Here is a 17,605-nt window from a genome sequence, read left to right as displayed (position 1 = left end):
CGCACAGAGGTACACTTAAAGGATTAGTTCACTTTTAAATAAACTTTTGCTGATAATTTCCTCACCCCCATGTCATCCAAGATGTCCATGTCTTTCTTTCTTCAGTCGAAAAGAAATTACGGTTTTGGATGAAAACAGTCCAGGGTTTTTCTTCATATAATGGACTTCAATGGGCTCCAAACGGTTCAAATGACAGTTTCAGTGCAGCTTCAAAGGGCTTTAAATGACACCAGATGATGAATAAGGGTCTTATCTAGCAAAACCATCAGCTTCTGCGAGAAACACAGCAGTATTTATGCTATTATTTTACCTCTTATCAGACGAACATGATCATCTCTGAGCTCCGCCATAACTTCCGGAGAGTGAGGTCAAATTAGATTGTGGTCATAGATGTATACTATGTATGCTGCTATTGCACTTCTGGTTAGACCTAAACTGCATTTTGTTGCCTTGTACTTGTACTTGTGTAATGACAATAAAGTTGAATCTAATCTAATATGTAGATTCCTCATTAGCGCCTGCACGGATCAATAGAATGAGGCATCTACTAACGATATATCTATGACCACGATCTAATTTGACCTCACTTAGCGGAAGTTATGGCGGAGCTCAGAGATGATCATGTTCGTCTGATAAGAGGTAAAATAATAGCATAAATACTGCTGGGTTTCTCTCAGAAACTGATGGTTTGGCTAGATAAGACCCTTATTCATCGTCTGGTGTCGTTTAAAGCCCTTTGAAGCTGCACTGAAACTGTCATTTGAACCGTTTGGGTCCAATTGAAGTCCATTATATGGAGAAAAACCCTGGACTGTTTTCATCCAAAACCGTAATTTCTTTTCGACTGAAGAAAGAAAGACATGGACATCTTGGATGACATGGGGGTGAGTAAATTATCAGCAAAAGTTTATTTAAAAGTGAAATAATCCTTTAAAATGATTGAGTATTGATATCTTAACAATCATATGGCATTTGTATGTTATTGTTTTGACTGATTTTCCTCATGTGTGTTTGTGTGCAGGGATCATGTGTTCGTCACACACACCTTCACCTGCGAACAATCCTTCTGTTCTGATGCTGCCTTCACAAACACACTCGTGTTGTTTGAGCATCTGCTGGACAATGGTCAGTCCAAACGGCTGTGACCGTCTGAAACAACAAAACGCACAGTTTTGGCCTTTTACACCGAACGCAAGACTTGACATATTTGTCGTTTTAAGATCCTGAGATGTGTGTGTGTGTGTGTGTGTGTGTGTGTGTGTGTGTGTGTGTGTGTGTGTGTGTGACCTCTGGCTGATTGTCCAGTCAGTTTTGTTTACCATGTTTGACTTGACAGAGCTTCTGTTCAGACATTTTGTGAGTGAGAACTTGTTCTCAATATTTAACACAAGTTAAAACTTGTTTGTGTGATGTCCATAAATGTTATTTAACATCTAAATTAAAGGTGTTGTTGAAATTGAACCTGACTGAACGTGTGTGTGTGTCTCTCTCAACAATGAAACTGCACAGATTCACAACAGAAAAAGATCCAAATTACAGTATGTTTATGCTTAGTAAGTAACTGTACAAGTGTGAACACACACACACACACACACATATAAATTCGGGTGATTGGGACACTTTTTGTCATTGATATGACTGGAAAAAATGTCCCAATCAACATGAATATATAAAATAGAATATATAGCCTATTTATGTATTTATTGATATAACAAGACTTTTAGATAATACTATAGTAAACAAATAAATGCATCGAAAACAGGAGGGACACAATTATACAACGTTTTAAAGTGGTAGTTTTCGCATATCTTTCAAATAAAACCGGTTCAGTGGTGTGACGTAAGGAGGAGGCGTGTCCTGCGCCGGCTCACGTGATACCGCTGCTGTGCAGCTCGAGCGACCTGAACGGAACCGAATCGCCGGACAAACCCGCTCCGTTTACCGGCCCAGCGCGATCTTCCGCCTCCCGCGACGCGTTCCAGCAGCGGCAGCATCATGTCGGCGGTGCAGCGGATGAAAGTAGCAAACGAGAAACACAGCAAGACGATCACACAGAGAGGACACGTGCAGAAAACCACGGTACGCGCGCTCCCGCGACCCACAATATATGGACACACACACACACACACACACACACACTACGCATACACTACGCATACTTACGCTCACAACATCAACACACACACGCATAAAATACACATTCACCACTAACAAAACTACCATGTGTTTTGCTATTAGTACCATGTTTTCTGAAATATAACAGAAGTATGGAGTACTATTTGTGTCAAAAGCATTGTCGACTGTTTCGCTCAATATATTTGCATAACGGCTGTTTTATTTGTGTCGTCCGTTCATCTCAGTTTTATATTATTATTATTATTATTATTATTATTATTATTGTGTGAATTTTACAGATCCATGTAGGTAAACAAATAGAACGTCTATATTTTTTAAATATTGAGTTTTCTAAAACATTCAGATGCATTTATCTTTGTTCTATCTATCTATCTACACACATGTATACGCACACATATATACACACATATGTATGTATGTATGTATGTATATACATACATACACACACACACACACACACACACACACACACACACACACACACACACACACACACACACACACACACACACACACACACACACATATACATACATGCATACATACACACACACACACACACACACACACACACACACACACACACACACACACACACACACACACACACACATACATATATATATATATATATATATATATATATGTGTGTATATATATATATATATATATATATATATTAAAGGACTCACAGACAGAAACAGTTTGAATTTCTTATTATGTGAATTAAAAATTGTCTTGAAATATATTTTCATTTCTTTTTCAAGAACCAAAAATAAAGGTTGGGTTTTACTGTACTTGCACTTATGTATATGAAATTAGGTCAAACTAAATGTATTATGTATAATTATTTCCTTTTATTTAAGGGGATATTAGTTAAACCGTGAATGAATCTAAAGTTCTTAGGATTCGTCTACGTGCTTTCTCATAATATTCATAGTTTTGGTATGATGGTGAGAAAATAATCAAAATAACAGTTAGTGCACTCTATAAAATGCCGGGTTAAAAACAACCCAAGTTGGGTTGAAAATGGACAAACCCAGCTATTGGGTTGTTTTAACCCAGCAAAGTTTTAAGCAAACAGTGTTATATTTTTGTGACATTAAAAAGCAACTTTTTTTTCTTCTATTGTATTTCTCCTATTGTTTGTATTGTATTACTGACTGTTTACTTTTCTTCAATAAAATAATCATATTCTTGAGGACTTTTTTCCTTGCGTTAGCCTGATATAGAGCTGTGGAATAAAAGCTGTCGAATAAAAGTTGGGTTTTAGGGTTGCATAGGGGCTGAAATTTTCCGATTTGTTTCCAAAAATTTCCAAAAAATTCTTCCAAAAATGTTGCGACCATACCTGTTTTATTGTTTTTATAAGCTATTTTAATAATAAAAAAGTTGCATATGTAACAATACCCTTTGTAGCTTTAATACAAATCAGTTTAAAGTGACTTTTACATTTGATTCAATGTCTCTATTTCTTCTTTATGTCAAATGAAAATAAAGCACTATTAATTTAATTAGTTTCTTTCTTATATTGTATTTGTTCTGCTGTTTGTAATTTGCATTTTTGTTCTTATTTTTTAATAACCAAGATTAAAAAAGCTATATTGTGATTTATTAATATAATAATTATTTTAGGGATGCACCGATATATCGGCCAATAATCGATATTCATTGGGCGATAATATCAATTAAAAGCAGTCGTCTATCGGCTTATTTATGATAAGAAACTTTCAAATTCTGTCCATTTTATCAAATAATTTTAACAAAAAATTGTGTGTTTACGCTCTTAAAGGGATAGTTCACCCAAAAATGAAAATTCTGTCACCATTTACTGTTTCAAACCTCTTTTTATAAACACTTTTTGTTATACTGGTTGAAACTCTCTTTACATCGTGATCGCAACCAATAATAGGAATGGACTAAAGGATCTATTGTTGTGATGTTATGTGCTTTGGTAATTTAACGCCATCTCTTGACGCTTTGCAGACTCCGCTCTGCGCGTTCATGTGTTTTGGAGGGGGCGTGGCTTTGGAGATGCTCTGAAGGGAGGGTGGGACCTTATGCTTTCAAAATTTGCTAGCCTCTCCGAAATTGCCTAGCCTACCTTAAAATGTGATGTGACATCTCGTCTTTTCTTCCACTTTAATATGTTATAGCATGAAAAAAACATGCATGAACATCAGAAGGAATGTTGAAATATACACTACAACGTATCTAAATGAATCATGATTGGATAACTAGACTTACCAGCGGACCAATCACATCGCAGCGTCTCAGATGTTGGTTTGGTGGTTCTGAAACGCCTGCCTCCGAATGCATTCAAACTCATTTATTTTTAAGTTCGCAATGACTGTCGGTGTGGACGAATGTATATATCACTAAGCAGTCGAGTGGTTTTTGGCACAAATGAAGCCCCATACTCTGAAACGTGTGTTTGATCATGGATGTGATGATGGATCTGAGTAAGTGAATGTGTTTGTCCTGCAGCGTGTGGTGAACGAGGACAAGTCTCCGGTGGGTCCGTGGCTCCTCGCACTCTTTGTGTTTGTGGTCTGTGGCTCAGGTGAGATGAGAAAACAGCTCGACGTTATTACATCAGTTACAGGATGTGCTCGTTCATAATCACACCCAATCACGTGTGTAGGTGTTTGTGGAGAAAAGCTCCCCTCGAGGCATGGCTCTATCTGTCTGTCCGTCATTTTATTGTTCTATCTATCATTGTATCTATCGTAGCTTTTGTTATATCTATCATTCTATCATCTTACCTATTGTCGTATCTGTCGTCGTATCTATCTTCGTATGTATCATCGTCGTATCTAGTGTATCTATCATTGTATCAATCATTCTATCGTCATATTTATTGTTGTATCTATCATCGTAGCTATCGTCGTATCTATCGTATCTATCATTGCATCAATCGTTGTATTTAGCGTATCTATTGTGGCTATCGTCATATTTATAGTTGTATCTATTGTTGTATCTATCGTTCTATCATCTTACCTATCTATCGGCGTATCTATTGTTGTATTTGTCGTTGTATTTGTCGTATCTATCGTATCTATCGTCGTATCTAGCGTAGCTATCGTTCTATTTATTGTCGTATCTAGCGTAGCTATCGTTCTATCTATCATTGTATCTAGCGTAGCTACTGTGTCTATCGTCATATCTATCGTTCTATCTATCGTCGTATCTAGCGTAGCTATCATCATATCTATCATCATATCTAGCGTAGCTATCGTGTCTATCGTTCTATCTATCATCGTATCTAGCGTAGCTATCATCGTATCTATCATCGTATCTAGCGTAGCTATCGTTCTATCTATCGTCGTATCTAGCGTAGCTATCGTTCTATTTATCGTTGTATCTAGCGTAGCTATCGTGTCTATCGTCGGATCTATCGTCGTATCAATCATTCTATCGTCATATTTATCATTGTATCTATCATTGTAGCTATCGTCGTATTTAGCATATCGTCGTAGCTATCGTCATATTTATCGTTGTATCTATTGTTGTATCTATCATTCTATCATCTTACCTATCGTTCTATCTATCGTTGAATCTAGCGTAGCTATCATCGTATCTATCATCATATCTAGCGTAGCTATCGTGTCTATCGTCGTATCTATCGCTCTATCTATCGTCGTATCTAGCGTAGCTATCGTTGTATCTAGCGTAGCTATCATCGTATCTATCGTTGTATTTAGCGTAGCTATCGTCGTATCTATCGTTCAATCTATCGTTGTATCTAGCGTAGCTATCATCATATCTATCATCATATCTAGCATAGCTATCGTGTCTATCGCTCTATCTATCGTCGTATCTAGCGTAGCTATCATCGTATCTAGCGTGTCTATCGTCGTATCTATCGTTCTATCTAGCGTAGCTATCATCGTATCTAGCGTATCTATCGTGTCTATCGTCGTATCTATCGTTCTATCTATCGTTGTATCTAGCGTAGCTATCTTCATATCTATCATTGTATCTAGCGTAGCTATCGTGTCTCGTCGTATCTATCGTTGTATCTAGCGTAGCTATCTTCGTATCTATCATCGTATCTAGCGTAGCTATCGTGTCTATCGTCGCATCTATCGTTCTATCTATTGTTGTATCTAGCGTAGCTATCATTGTATCTAGCGTGTCTATCGTCGTATCTATCGTTCTATCTATCGTTGTATCTAGCGTATCTATCATCGTATCTAGCGTAGCTATCGTGTCTCGTCATATCTATCGTTCTATCTAGCGTAGCTATCAGCGTAGCTATTAGGGATGCCACAATTCTCAATATAATATTGAACCGTTCGGTACGGCATTCACGGTTCAATACGCGCTTGTGAATTGCGGTTTTGCGGTTTTGCATTGAATTAATTATTTTTCTGCAAATTCTATCATTTTCCTCCATCCCAATACTGAACAACGTGACATACATTCACATCACACGTTAATGGTTATACTCACGGAACACTATAGTAATTCACAATCACAAATGTTCATTATTTGCATGCGTTTTAAAGCCTTGCCGGTTCATTCGCGTGCGCGGTTTTAACATGCGCTTTTCCGAGCGCGTGCACTAAACGCCTGTCAAACACGTGATTACTGAACTAAGTAGTCGTCTTACTGCACTAATACTGTCAAATACACACAAGGTTTACATAAACACAGTTGGATATGTCCAAAGTGAAAGTAAAATCGCCTGTGTCTGTATATTAGATGCACGCAGGTCTTTAATTGACAGCGGCGCAGCCTATAGTGAACACGCTGTCCTTAAAGGGACAGTTCACCTCTAAAGTTATGTCATTATTTACTCACTTTAATATTGTTCCAAAACTGTATTCATTTCTCGATGACAGAATTTTCATTTTTGAGTGAACTATCCCGTTAATGTTAATACAACAACAAAAGACAAAGAGAAAATCACTCACTGCTCTTGACTGAAAAACTTTAATACAGTTGCTTTAATAAGAATCAATGTATATTTTATAGTGAAGTCTATACGTGTTTTATTTTTACATTTATTCATTCAATTTCATACTTAAATGCTGCTGTACAGCTCTGAGCTGCCAGTGTAAATCTTTATATATATTTATTTTATATTATACAATACACTAGGAATGTGTACAAGGTTTTTTTTTTTTTAAAGTAAAGTTTAAAGTTTAAGGAAGGTTTTTCAATTATTTTAAGTAAAATAAAGAAAGAGTATTGCAATAAAAAAATAGTCTTTTTTCTCCTTAACCTCTTGCTGTTCCTGTTGGCTAAGAATAGAATAGCAAAAAACCGAACCGAAAACCGTGGTTAAAAACCGAGGTATGTATTGAACCGTGGACTAACTGTATTGTTGCATCCCTAGTAGCTATCATCGTATCTATCATCGTATCTAGCGTAGCTTTCGTGTCTCGTCATATCTATCGTCGTATCTAGCGTAGCTATCGTTCTATCTATCGTCGTATCTAGCGTAGCTATCGTTCTATCTATCGTCGTATCTATCTATCGTTGTATCTAGCGTAGCTATCGTTCTATCTATCGTCGTATCTAGCGTAGCTATCGTTCTATCTATCGTCATATCTAGCGTAGCTATCGTTCTATCTATCGTCGTATCTATCATTGTATCTAGCGTAGCTATCGTGTCTATCGTCATATCTATCGTTGTAGCTAGCGTAGCTATCAACGTATCTATCGTTCTATCTATCGTCATATTTATCGTCGTATCTAGCGTAGCTATTATCGTAGCTATCATTGTAACTATCGTTCTATCATCTTACCTATTGTTGTATCCATCATTCTATCTATCATCGTATCTAGCGTATCTATCATCGTAGCTATTGTGGTATGTATCGTTCTATCTATTGTCATAACTAGCATATCTATAGATGTCTCGCTGGATCTCTCGTTCTATGTATCGTTGTGACGTTGCATCTATTGTTCGATAGTTCTATCGTTGTATCTATCGTAGCTATCGTTGCATTCACCCACCCATCCATCCATCCAGCCGTCCATCTATCCATCCATCCAGCCGTCCATCTATCCATCCACCCATCCATCCCTCATCTATCCATCCATCCATCCATCCCCCATCTATCCATCCACCCATCCATCCCTCATCTATCCACCCATCCATCCCCCATCTATCCTTCAACCCACCCATCCATCCATCCCTCCCTCATCTATCTATCCACCCACCCATCCATCCATTTGTCCATCCATCTGTCCACCCACCCATCCATCCATCCATTTGTCCATCCATCTGTCCACCCACCCATCCATCCATCCATTTGTCCATCCATTTGTCCACCCACCCATCCATCCATCCATTTGTCCATCCATTTGTCCATCCATCCATTCATCCATCACTCATCTATCTATCTATCCACCATCCATCCATCCCTCATCCATCCATCATCTACCCATCCATCCTTGTTTTTTCAGCATATGCATTACATTTCTGTTACTTCTTTTCTTCAACTTTTTTAAAAATCTTTTCTTTTTAGGAACAGGTTTGAACTCACACGAACTGACATGAGTTACAGACCAACATACAGAACCAAAGAGACAGCATAACACCAGCAGACAAAACAAACTATGCAAATGTAATATATATATATATGAATAAAGTAAATGAATAATTAAAGACAACATACAGTAAGAATACTTATAACAATAAAAAATAATAATATTTGAATCCAGCCAGGCGTTTAGATGTAACTTTCAAGCTTTAGTTTAGCTCAGAATGAGCAGTTGTGGGACATTATTACTGGTTTGTTGTTTCCACATTGACTTTGAATATGATCCTTCAGAGATGCTTTATCTCATATCTCATGGTGTTTATTTACATCGAGTCTGGTTGGTCGGGATATTTACATGTTGTCCATAACGAGAGCGTTGTTTCACAGATCTTAGATGTAAATCCTGTGGCGTTCAACATATTTCAACGTTAATATGCGTGTCTGTTTGACTTTCAGCCATCTTCCAGATCATCCAGAGCATCCGGCAGGGAATGTGATCCTGATCTTCCATGGACGACTTCTTCGGTTAATCTGTTAGTTGTTTACAGCTGATTTCAGTTCTGTGTGTGTGTGTGTGTGTGTGTGTGTGACTCAAGCATGTCAGGGCTGAATGTTTTACGATGGGTGTAATTCTTCTCATGACTCTCTGATTTTAGTTTTATTGTTCGGATTCATGTCGTTTTAAGTAAAACAATAGCTATGTTTCCATCCAAAGTTGCGACTTTATCTTGGAGTTTCACACAACATTTGCGAATAAAGCAGCGTTTCCATCCCATGTGTTCAAGAGAACAAAATCATCATTTCCTGGGAAATTGGCACCAAATATCCGTAATAAAAATGGAAGTCGGGCATCTCAGAGCCACCAAACCAACATTTGAGATGCTGCGATGCCATTGGTCCGCTGGTTAGTCCAGTTATCCAATCACAGCCTCTGCTTTATTCTGTAAATGGCGTTTCCATCCAGCGTTTTTATTTATTTATTTATTTATTTTTATGCGATATCCCAGAATGTGCATAGAGACGGGTCGATGGAAACACAGCTGTTCATGAGATTTTGTATGAGCTCAGAGAAATGTGTGAAGTCAGACATCAGGAGCCATGTGGACCTGCAGCTCCGCCTCTCACAGGAACTGATGCTGTGATGATGATTTTATACAAATAAAAGATATTTTCTCTATCGGTGCTGTGTTTTACTTTAAAAATACTGGGTATTAACATAAAACAACCCATCCATCTATCCACCAACCCACCCATCCATAAACCCATCCATCCATCCATAAACCCATCCATCCATAAACCCATCCATCCATCCATAAACCCATCCATCCATCCATAAACCCATCCATCCATCCATAAACCCATCCATCCATCCATAAACCCATCCATCCATCCATCCATAAACCCATCCATCCATCATAAACCCATCCATCCATCCATAAACCCACCCATCCATCCATAAACCCATCCATCCATCCATAAACCCATCCATCCATCATAAACCCATCCATCCATCCATAAACCCATCCATCCATCCATCCATAAACCCATCCATCCATCATAAACCCATCCATCCATCCATAAACCCACCCATCCATCCATAAACCCATCCATCCATCCATAAACCCATCCATCCATCCATAAACCCATCCATCCATCCATAAACCCATCCATCCATCCATCCATAAACCCATCCATCCATCATAAACCCATCCATCCATCCATAAACCCATCCATCCATCCATAAACCCATCCATCCATCATAAACCCATCAATCCATCCATCCATAAACCCATCCATCCATCATAAACCCATCCATCCATCCATAAACCCACCCATCCATCCATAAACCCATCCATCCATCATAAACCCATCAATCCATCCATCCATAAACCCATCCATCCATCATAAACCCATCCATCCATCATAAACCCACCCATCCATCCATCCATAAACCCATCCATCCATCATAAACCCATCAATCCATCCATCCATAAACCCATCCATCCATCATAAACCCACCCATCCATCCATCCATAAACCCATCCATCCATCATAAACCCATCAATCCATCCATCCATAAACCCATCCATCCATAAACCCACCCATCCATCCATCCATAAACCCATCCATCCATCATAAACCCATCCATCCATCCATCCATCCATAAACCCACCCATCCATCCATAAACCCACCCATCCATAAACCCATCCATAAACCCATCCATCCATCCATAAACCCATCCATCCATCCATAAACCCATCCATCCATCATAAACCCATCAATCCATCCATCCATAAACCCATCCATCCATCCATAAACCCATCCACCCATCCATAAACCCATCCATCCATAAACCCATCCACCCATCCATAAACCCATCCATCCATCCACCCATTCATAAACCCATCCATAAACCCATCCACCCATCCATAAACCCATCCACCCATCCATCCATCCCTAAACCCATCCATCCATCCATAAACCCATCCATAAACCCATCCATCCATCCATCCATAAATCCATCCATCCATAAACCCATCCATCCATAAACCCACCCATCCATCCATAAACCCATCCATCCATCCATAAACCCATCCACCCATCCATAAACCCACCCATCCATCCATAAACCCATCCATCCATCCATAAACCCACCCATCCATCCATAAACCCATCCATCCATCCATAAACCCATCCATCCATAAACCCACCCATCCATCCATAAACCCATCCATCCATAAACCCACCCATCCATCCATAAACCCATCCATCCATCCATAAACCCATCCACCCATCCATAAACCCATCCACCCATCCATAAACCCACCCATCCATCCATAAACCCATCCACCCATCCATAAACCCACCCATCCCATCCATCCATAAACCCACCCATCCATCCATAAACCCATCCATCCATAAACCCACCCATCCATCCATAAACCCATCCATCCATAAACCCACCCATCCATCCATAAACCCATCCATCCATAAACCCATCCATCCATCATAAACCCATCAATCCATCCATCCATAAACCCATCCATCCATAAACCCATCAATCCATCCATCCATAAACCCATCCATCCATCCATAAACCCATCCATCCATCCATAAACCCATCCACCCATCCACCCATCCATAAACCCATCCATCCATCCATAAACCCATCCACCCATCCATAAACCCATCCATCCATCCACCCATTCATAAACCCATCCATCCATCATCCATAAACCCATCCATCCATCCATCCCTAAACCCATCCATCCATCCATCCATCCATCCATAAACCCATCCATCCATCCATAAACCCATCCATCCATCCATCCATCCATAAATCCATCCATCCATAAACCCATCCATCCATCCATAAACCCATCCATCCATCCATCCATCCATAAATCCATCCATCCATAAACCCATCCATCCATCCATAAACCCATCCATCCATCCATAAACCCATCAATCCATCCATAAACCCATCAATCCATCCATCACAGTTCACCTCTACTGTAAAGTTATGTAATTATTTACTCACTCTAATATTGTTCCAAACCTATATTCATTTCTCGATGACAGAATTCAGATTTCATTTTTGAGTGAACTATCCCGTTAATGTTAATACAACAACAAAAGACAAAGAGAAAATCACTCACCGCTCTTGACTGAAAAACTTTAATACAGTTGCTCAATGTATATTTTATAGTGAAGTCTATGTAGTGTTTTAATTTTAATTCAATTTCATACTTAAATGCTGCTGTCCAGCTCTGAGCTGCCAGTGTAAATCTTTATATATATTTATTTTATATTATCCAATACACTAGGAATGTGTTCAAGGGTTTTTTTAAGTAAAGTTTTAAGTTTAAGTAAGGTTTTTCAATTATTTTAAGTAAAATAAAGAAAGAAAATAAAGAAAGTGTTTATTCTCCTCAACCTCTTGCTGTTCATGTCACTATCTATCTATCTATCTATCTATCTATCTATCTATCTATCTATCTATCTATCTATCTATCTATCTATCTATCTATCTATCTATCTATCTATCTATCTATCTATCTATCTATCTATCTATCTATCTATCTATCTATCTATCTCTCTCTCTCTCTCTCTCTCTCTCTCTCTCTCTCTCTCTCTCTCTCTCTCTCTCTCTCTCTCTCTCTCTCTCTCTCTCTCTCTCTCTCTCTCTCTCTCTCTCTCTCTCTCTCTCTCTCTCGATGCGCGCACTCGGGTCCAGCGGGCGCACGCCTAGGTGACGTCAGTGGTGTGAAGAAGATGGCGGCGCTCGTGAAGGCGGAAGGTAAGTGGCGGAATCCGTTGCTGTTACTGTTACGCGTTACTGTCAGCGCGCGAGCGGCCGTTAATCAGAACCCGTTCGCACGGTTCGACTCGGTCCCGTTTCGTGTGTGTGTTTCCGTTACTCCTGCAATTAGTGTATCGTGTGTGTGTTTTTATCCCGTTAATGTGTGTGTGTGTGTGTGTGTGTTTGTAGGTGTGTGTGTGTGTGTGTGTGTGTGTGTGTGTGTCTGTCAGTCAGACCGGGACCTTGGGGTTTGTCATATGTATTTATGTTTATGAATATAATAATTAAACTCATTCAGGTAGTTTGGTTCGGTCCTGTCGCCGTCGTCAGCCCTGTCTGTACATATAACGTTAGTGTGTGTGTGTGTGTGTGTGTGTGTGTGTGTGCGCTATTATGGGTGTGTGTGCGCTATTATGGGTGTGTGTGCAGGAAACGTTGCGTTTATGGCTCTTACAGAAATACCATGTTTTGTACTCGGTGATGATTGTTTAAATGGTGAATATGGTAATCGTCCAGTAGCCTGATCTGATACCATAGTAGTGCCACAGTGTGTTGTGGTGAGTGTGTGAATCACACACAGGACCATGTAAACACAATAACACAACTCTGGCTAATTAAAGATATTGATCATTAACACATGCTGCTCAAATTATCATTAATGTAGTCTGCAATGTTTTGAAATGTCATGAAACTTGACCAAAACTGTCACATGGTCAACTGACATTTTTCATCTTTAAACATTAATACACATTTGGTTATGGATTATATCATATATTCTGATGTCTACATATATCAGCATCAACATTATATTAAAAGGAACTTATACATTGTTTTTTCATAAATCTTAAATCATGTCTGGAGACTTTTTCATGTGTGAATTAATTGGAGGCGGGGCTATGCTGTATCTAGAGTGCTGATTGGAGGAAATTGTTTGTTGTGTTGTTGTTGTTGTTTGAGGAATCTTGTATGCGGATATCTGTGTGATCAAGTTTGTGATAATTCTGTCACAATCTGAACATAGATTTGTATATTAATGCATTATTGTTAGGGATGCACGATATATCGGCCGATATTTTTTTTTAATGTTCGCGTTATCGGCCCAATACGAAAACTTGTCTGATATATTAAAGCCGATAAATAATATATAATTTCCTTCAGATGAATCATCAATGGCAGGGAAGTGTTTTCTCATAAAAGACGAGATAACAAAAGACAGCGAAAAAAATCACTCACTGCTCTTGACCGAATAACTTTAATAAGGGTTCATCTATATTTATACAGTGAAAAAATGAAGTGATATTTTACATTTGATCACTATTTCTGTAGCTTAAAATCTAGTTTAGACCAATGAAAAACCTGAAAAGAACAGTTTTTCATTTGTATGTTTGTTCTGTTGTATTTGTGATTATGTATATACTGTAATATATAGTACCAGTCAAAAGTTTGGACACCAATGGGAAGGTGTGTTCAAACTTTTGACGGGTACTGTACTATAATATACACATAAATAATATCGGCCAATATCGGTATCTGAATTTTTTACTCCCTAATATTGGTATCGGCCCCCAAAAACCCATATCGGTCGGGCTCTAATCGGTATGGGCCGATATATGATAATTTTTAATGTTAGCATTTTCGGCCTGATAAGAATTGTTTTTTTAATTTGAATTGAAATATGATTGAAATCACTTCAAAAAAGGAAAATACAGTTAATTGTGCAAGTCTGTCATATCGGCTACATAAAATCATAATGAGAACATCATAAATGTGTGTTTGGGACGCGGCTGTAATGCTGAGACTTTTGTTTTTGTAATCAGGCTCTAAAAAAGTATATAAAAACTTGGATTTAGATTTATCGGCCAAGATATCGATTATCGGCTTTCAAATATTAAGAATTATCGGGATCAGCCAAAATGTTTAGATCGGTGCATCCCTAGTTTAAGGTGCAAACTGGACTTTAATTTGGATTGACAGACAAATTTCGGCCGATACCGATAACTCTTTATATTTGAAAGCCGATAACCGATATATTGGCCGATAAATCGAAAACCAAAATTTCATAAAACTTTTGAGAGTCTGATTATAAAAACAAAAGTCTCAGAATTAAAACCCACGTCCCAAACACACAACTATGATGCTCTCGTTATAATTGTATGTAGCCGATATGACGCTTTAAGTTTGCAACAGTATTTTCCTTTTTGAAATGATTCCAATCATATTTCAAGCAATTAATAACCATCATGGTGAACAGTGTGCATCTGAAGTGTCTCATCTGAAGGAAATTATACATTATTTATCGGCTTTAATATATCAGACAAATTAAAAAAATATGGGTTTTTGGGGGCCGATACCGATATTATGGAGTAAGACATTTCAGATACCGATATATCGGCCGATATTATTTATGTGTATATTATAGTACAGTACCAGTCAAAAGTTTGAACACATTTTCCCATTGGTGTCCAAACTTTTGACTGGTACTGTATTACAGTATATACATAATCATAAATACAACAGAACAAACACACAATTGAAAAACTGTTCTTTTCAGGTCTAAACGAGATTTTAAGCTACAGAAATAGTGATCAAATGTAAAATATCACTTCATAGTCTTCTCTGTAGAAATATAGATGAACCATTATTAAAGTTATTCGGTCAAGAGCAGTGAGTGATTTTTCTCTGTCTTTTGTTATCTCGTCTTTTATGAGAAAACGCTTCCCTGCCATTGATGATTCATTTTTAATGTTTGCGTTATTGGCCCAATAAGAAAATTTGCAGATATATTAAAGCTGATAAATAATGTGTAATTTCCTTCAGTTGAGACACTTCAGATGCGCACTGTTCGCCATGATGGGTTATGAATTGCTTGAAATATGATTAAATTCACTTCAAAAAGGAAAATACGGTTGCAAGCGCAAAGTCTGTCATAACGGCTACTAGTATTGTCAAAACTATCGATATTTCTAAAGTTAAATTGCTATCTACTTCCTTGTGCTGTAGCTATTGCAACACAATTAGTTAGCAAATATTTGTGAGATAATTTTAATGGTAATTGATCAACGTTTATATATGAGAAAAACCTTAAAAGCTTTATTATATAAAGTGATCTCTTCAGAAGAAATTTTTAATCACCTACACTTTCAATAGATGGACAAAAAAATAAATTATATTAAAAATATCTATTTGACAGTATATGCAGCATTTTTTCCCCGTGGTATCGAAAATGGTGTCGAATATCGAATATCGTATCGAAGTTAGAAATTCCAGTATCGTGACAACACTATCGGCTACTAGGGCTGGGCGATAAAACGATAACGATATGTATCTCGATAGACACGTAATCGTTATAAATAAAAAATGTGTTCGATAAAAAAAAAATATTTTTTTCTTCGTCGGAAGAAACCAGAGGTTGCGGAGCAAGTTTGGTTGCATGATCAAAGGCACTCGCTCTCTGGTAACCATGCAACGTAGGGAGTGACAGGCTGACAGCCAATCATGTAACTGTATCATGTCTGGTCAAATAGTGCCCTATTTAAGGGTATAGGGGGCGATTTTGGATTCAGCCTTTGAAACGACATGGAGAAGTAATGTTACTCTGCATCAGTGCCTTATGACAAAGCATCTAAACGGTAACCGTTACAAAAAAATAATGGAGGCACTGCGTCTTAATGTTAAGAGATAATTGAAATTTTAGACTTGTTTATATTTTAATTATTTGAGTGTTTTCCATGGTTGTGTTGACATTTCTAACTGAGGGGATTATAATCAGAGGAAGGTTAAGTTTAAAATAAAAATGTTTAAATGTAAAATATTTTTCTCCTGGTCCTTATTTTAAATAGGTCATAAAACATATAAAAAATTATCGATATCAACCGTTATGATACCCTTATATCGTGATACAGTTTTCAGCCATATTGCCCAGCCCTATCGGCTACATAAAATTATACCGAGAGCATCATAATTGTGTTTGGGACGTGGGTTTTAATGCTGAGACTTTTGTTTTTGTTATCAGGCTCTCAAAAATTATATAAAAATTTTGATTTAGATTTATCGGCCAATATATCGGTTATCGGCTTTCAAATATAGAGAATTATCGGTTATCGGTATCAGCCAAAATTTGCATATCGGTTTTCAAAAGGTTGTACATTCAACCTTGAATGCCTTGAATGCTGCGCTCCCTAAAAAGCATTAGGGATGCACCGATATTCGAACATTTTGGCCGATACGATAATTCTCAACATTTGAAACCCGATAACTGATATATGGTCCGATAAATCTGAATCCAGATTTTCTTTCGGTTAGCGGCTGTAATGGTGAAACTTTTGTTTTTGTTATCAGGCTCTCAAAAATTATATAAAAATTTGGATTTAGATTTATTGGCCAATATATCAGATACCGGCTTTCAAATATAGAGAATTATCGGTATCGCCCAAAATGTGCATATCAGTGCAAAAGGTTGTTCATGCAACATTGAATGCCTTGATTGCTGTGTTCCTTAAAAAGCATTTTGGATGCACGAAATAAAAACTTTGGCCGATATGATAATTCTTTATATTTGAAAGCCGGTAACCGATATATTGGCCGATAAATCTAAATTCAAATTTGTTTCGGTTAGCGGCTGTAATGCTGACGCTTTTGCAAACAGGCTCTCAAAAAGTATATAACAAT

The 17,605-nt window shown here is 37.8% G+C and overlaps 2 protein-coding genes across 2 annotated transcripts in view; both read left to right on the top strand.

Moving 5' to 3' along the window:
- Positions 1 to 1,864: 1,864 nt before the first annotated feature.
- On the top strand, positions 1,865 to 9,812 carry LOC307117857 (stress-associated endoplasmic reticulum protein 1). Its single transcript, XM_079803031.1, has 3 exons — positions 1,865 to 2,079; positions 4,624 to 4,699; positions 9,090 to 9,812. Exons 1-3 carry the CDS (start codon positions 1,996 to 1,998, stop codon positions 9,128 to 9,130), a joined length of 201 nt encoding a protein of 66 aa, XP_079659157.1. The 5' UTR covers positions 1,865 to 1,995; the 3' UTR covers positions 9,131 to 9,812.
- A 3,073-nt stretch (positions 9,813 to 12,885) lies between these two features.
- Positions 12,886 to 17,605, top strand: part of camta2 (calmodulin binding transcription activator 2) — a 58,983-nt gene continuing 54,263 nt past the window's right edge. The window contains exon 1 of the mRNA XM_079803014.1: positions 12,886 to 12,934. The gene's annotated coding sequence lies outside the window, so the exon portion shown is untranslated. The remainder of the gene's footprint in view (positions 12,935 to 17,605) is intronic.

Source organism: Gobio gobio, assembly GCF_949357685.1.
Source record: "Gobio gobio genome assembly, chromosome: 21".
In the NCBI taxonomy this organism is placed as follows: Eukaryota; Metazoa; Chordata; class Actinopteri; order Cypriniformes; family Gobionidae; genus Gobio; species Gobio gobio.
The sequence above is the reverse complement of the archived record's forward strand: the minus strand, read 5'-3'. Positions and strand labels throughout refer to the sequence as shown.

Bases quoted from the DNA above. Each gene is read 5' to 3' on its own strand.
- LOC307117857 (XM_079803031.1), top strand. From the start codon at position 1,996: ATGTCGGCGGTGCAGCGGATGAAAGTAGCAAACGAGAAACACAGCAAG. The intron at 2,080-4,623 runs GTACGCGCGCTC...TTTGTCCTGCAG, and splicing joins GACACGTGCAGAAAACCACG to CGTGTGGTGAACGAGGACAA. The intron at 4,700-9,089 runs GTGAGATGAGAA...TTTGACTTTCAG, and splicing joins GTTTGTGGTCTGTGGCTCAG to CCATCTTCCAGATCATCCAG.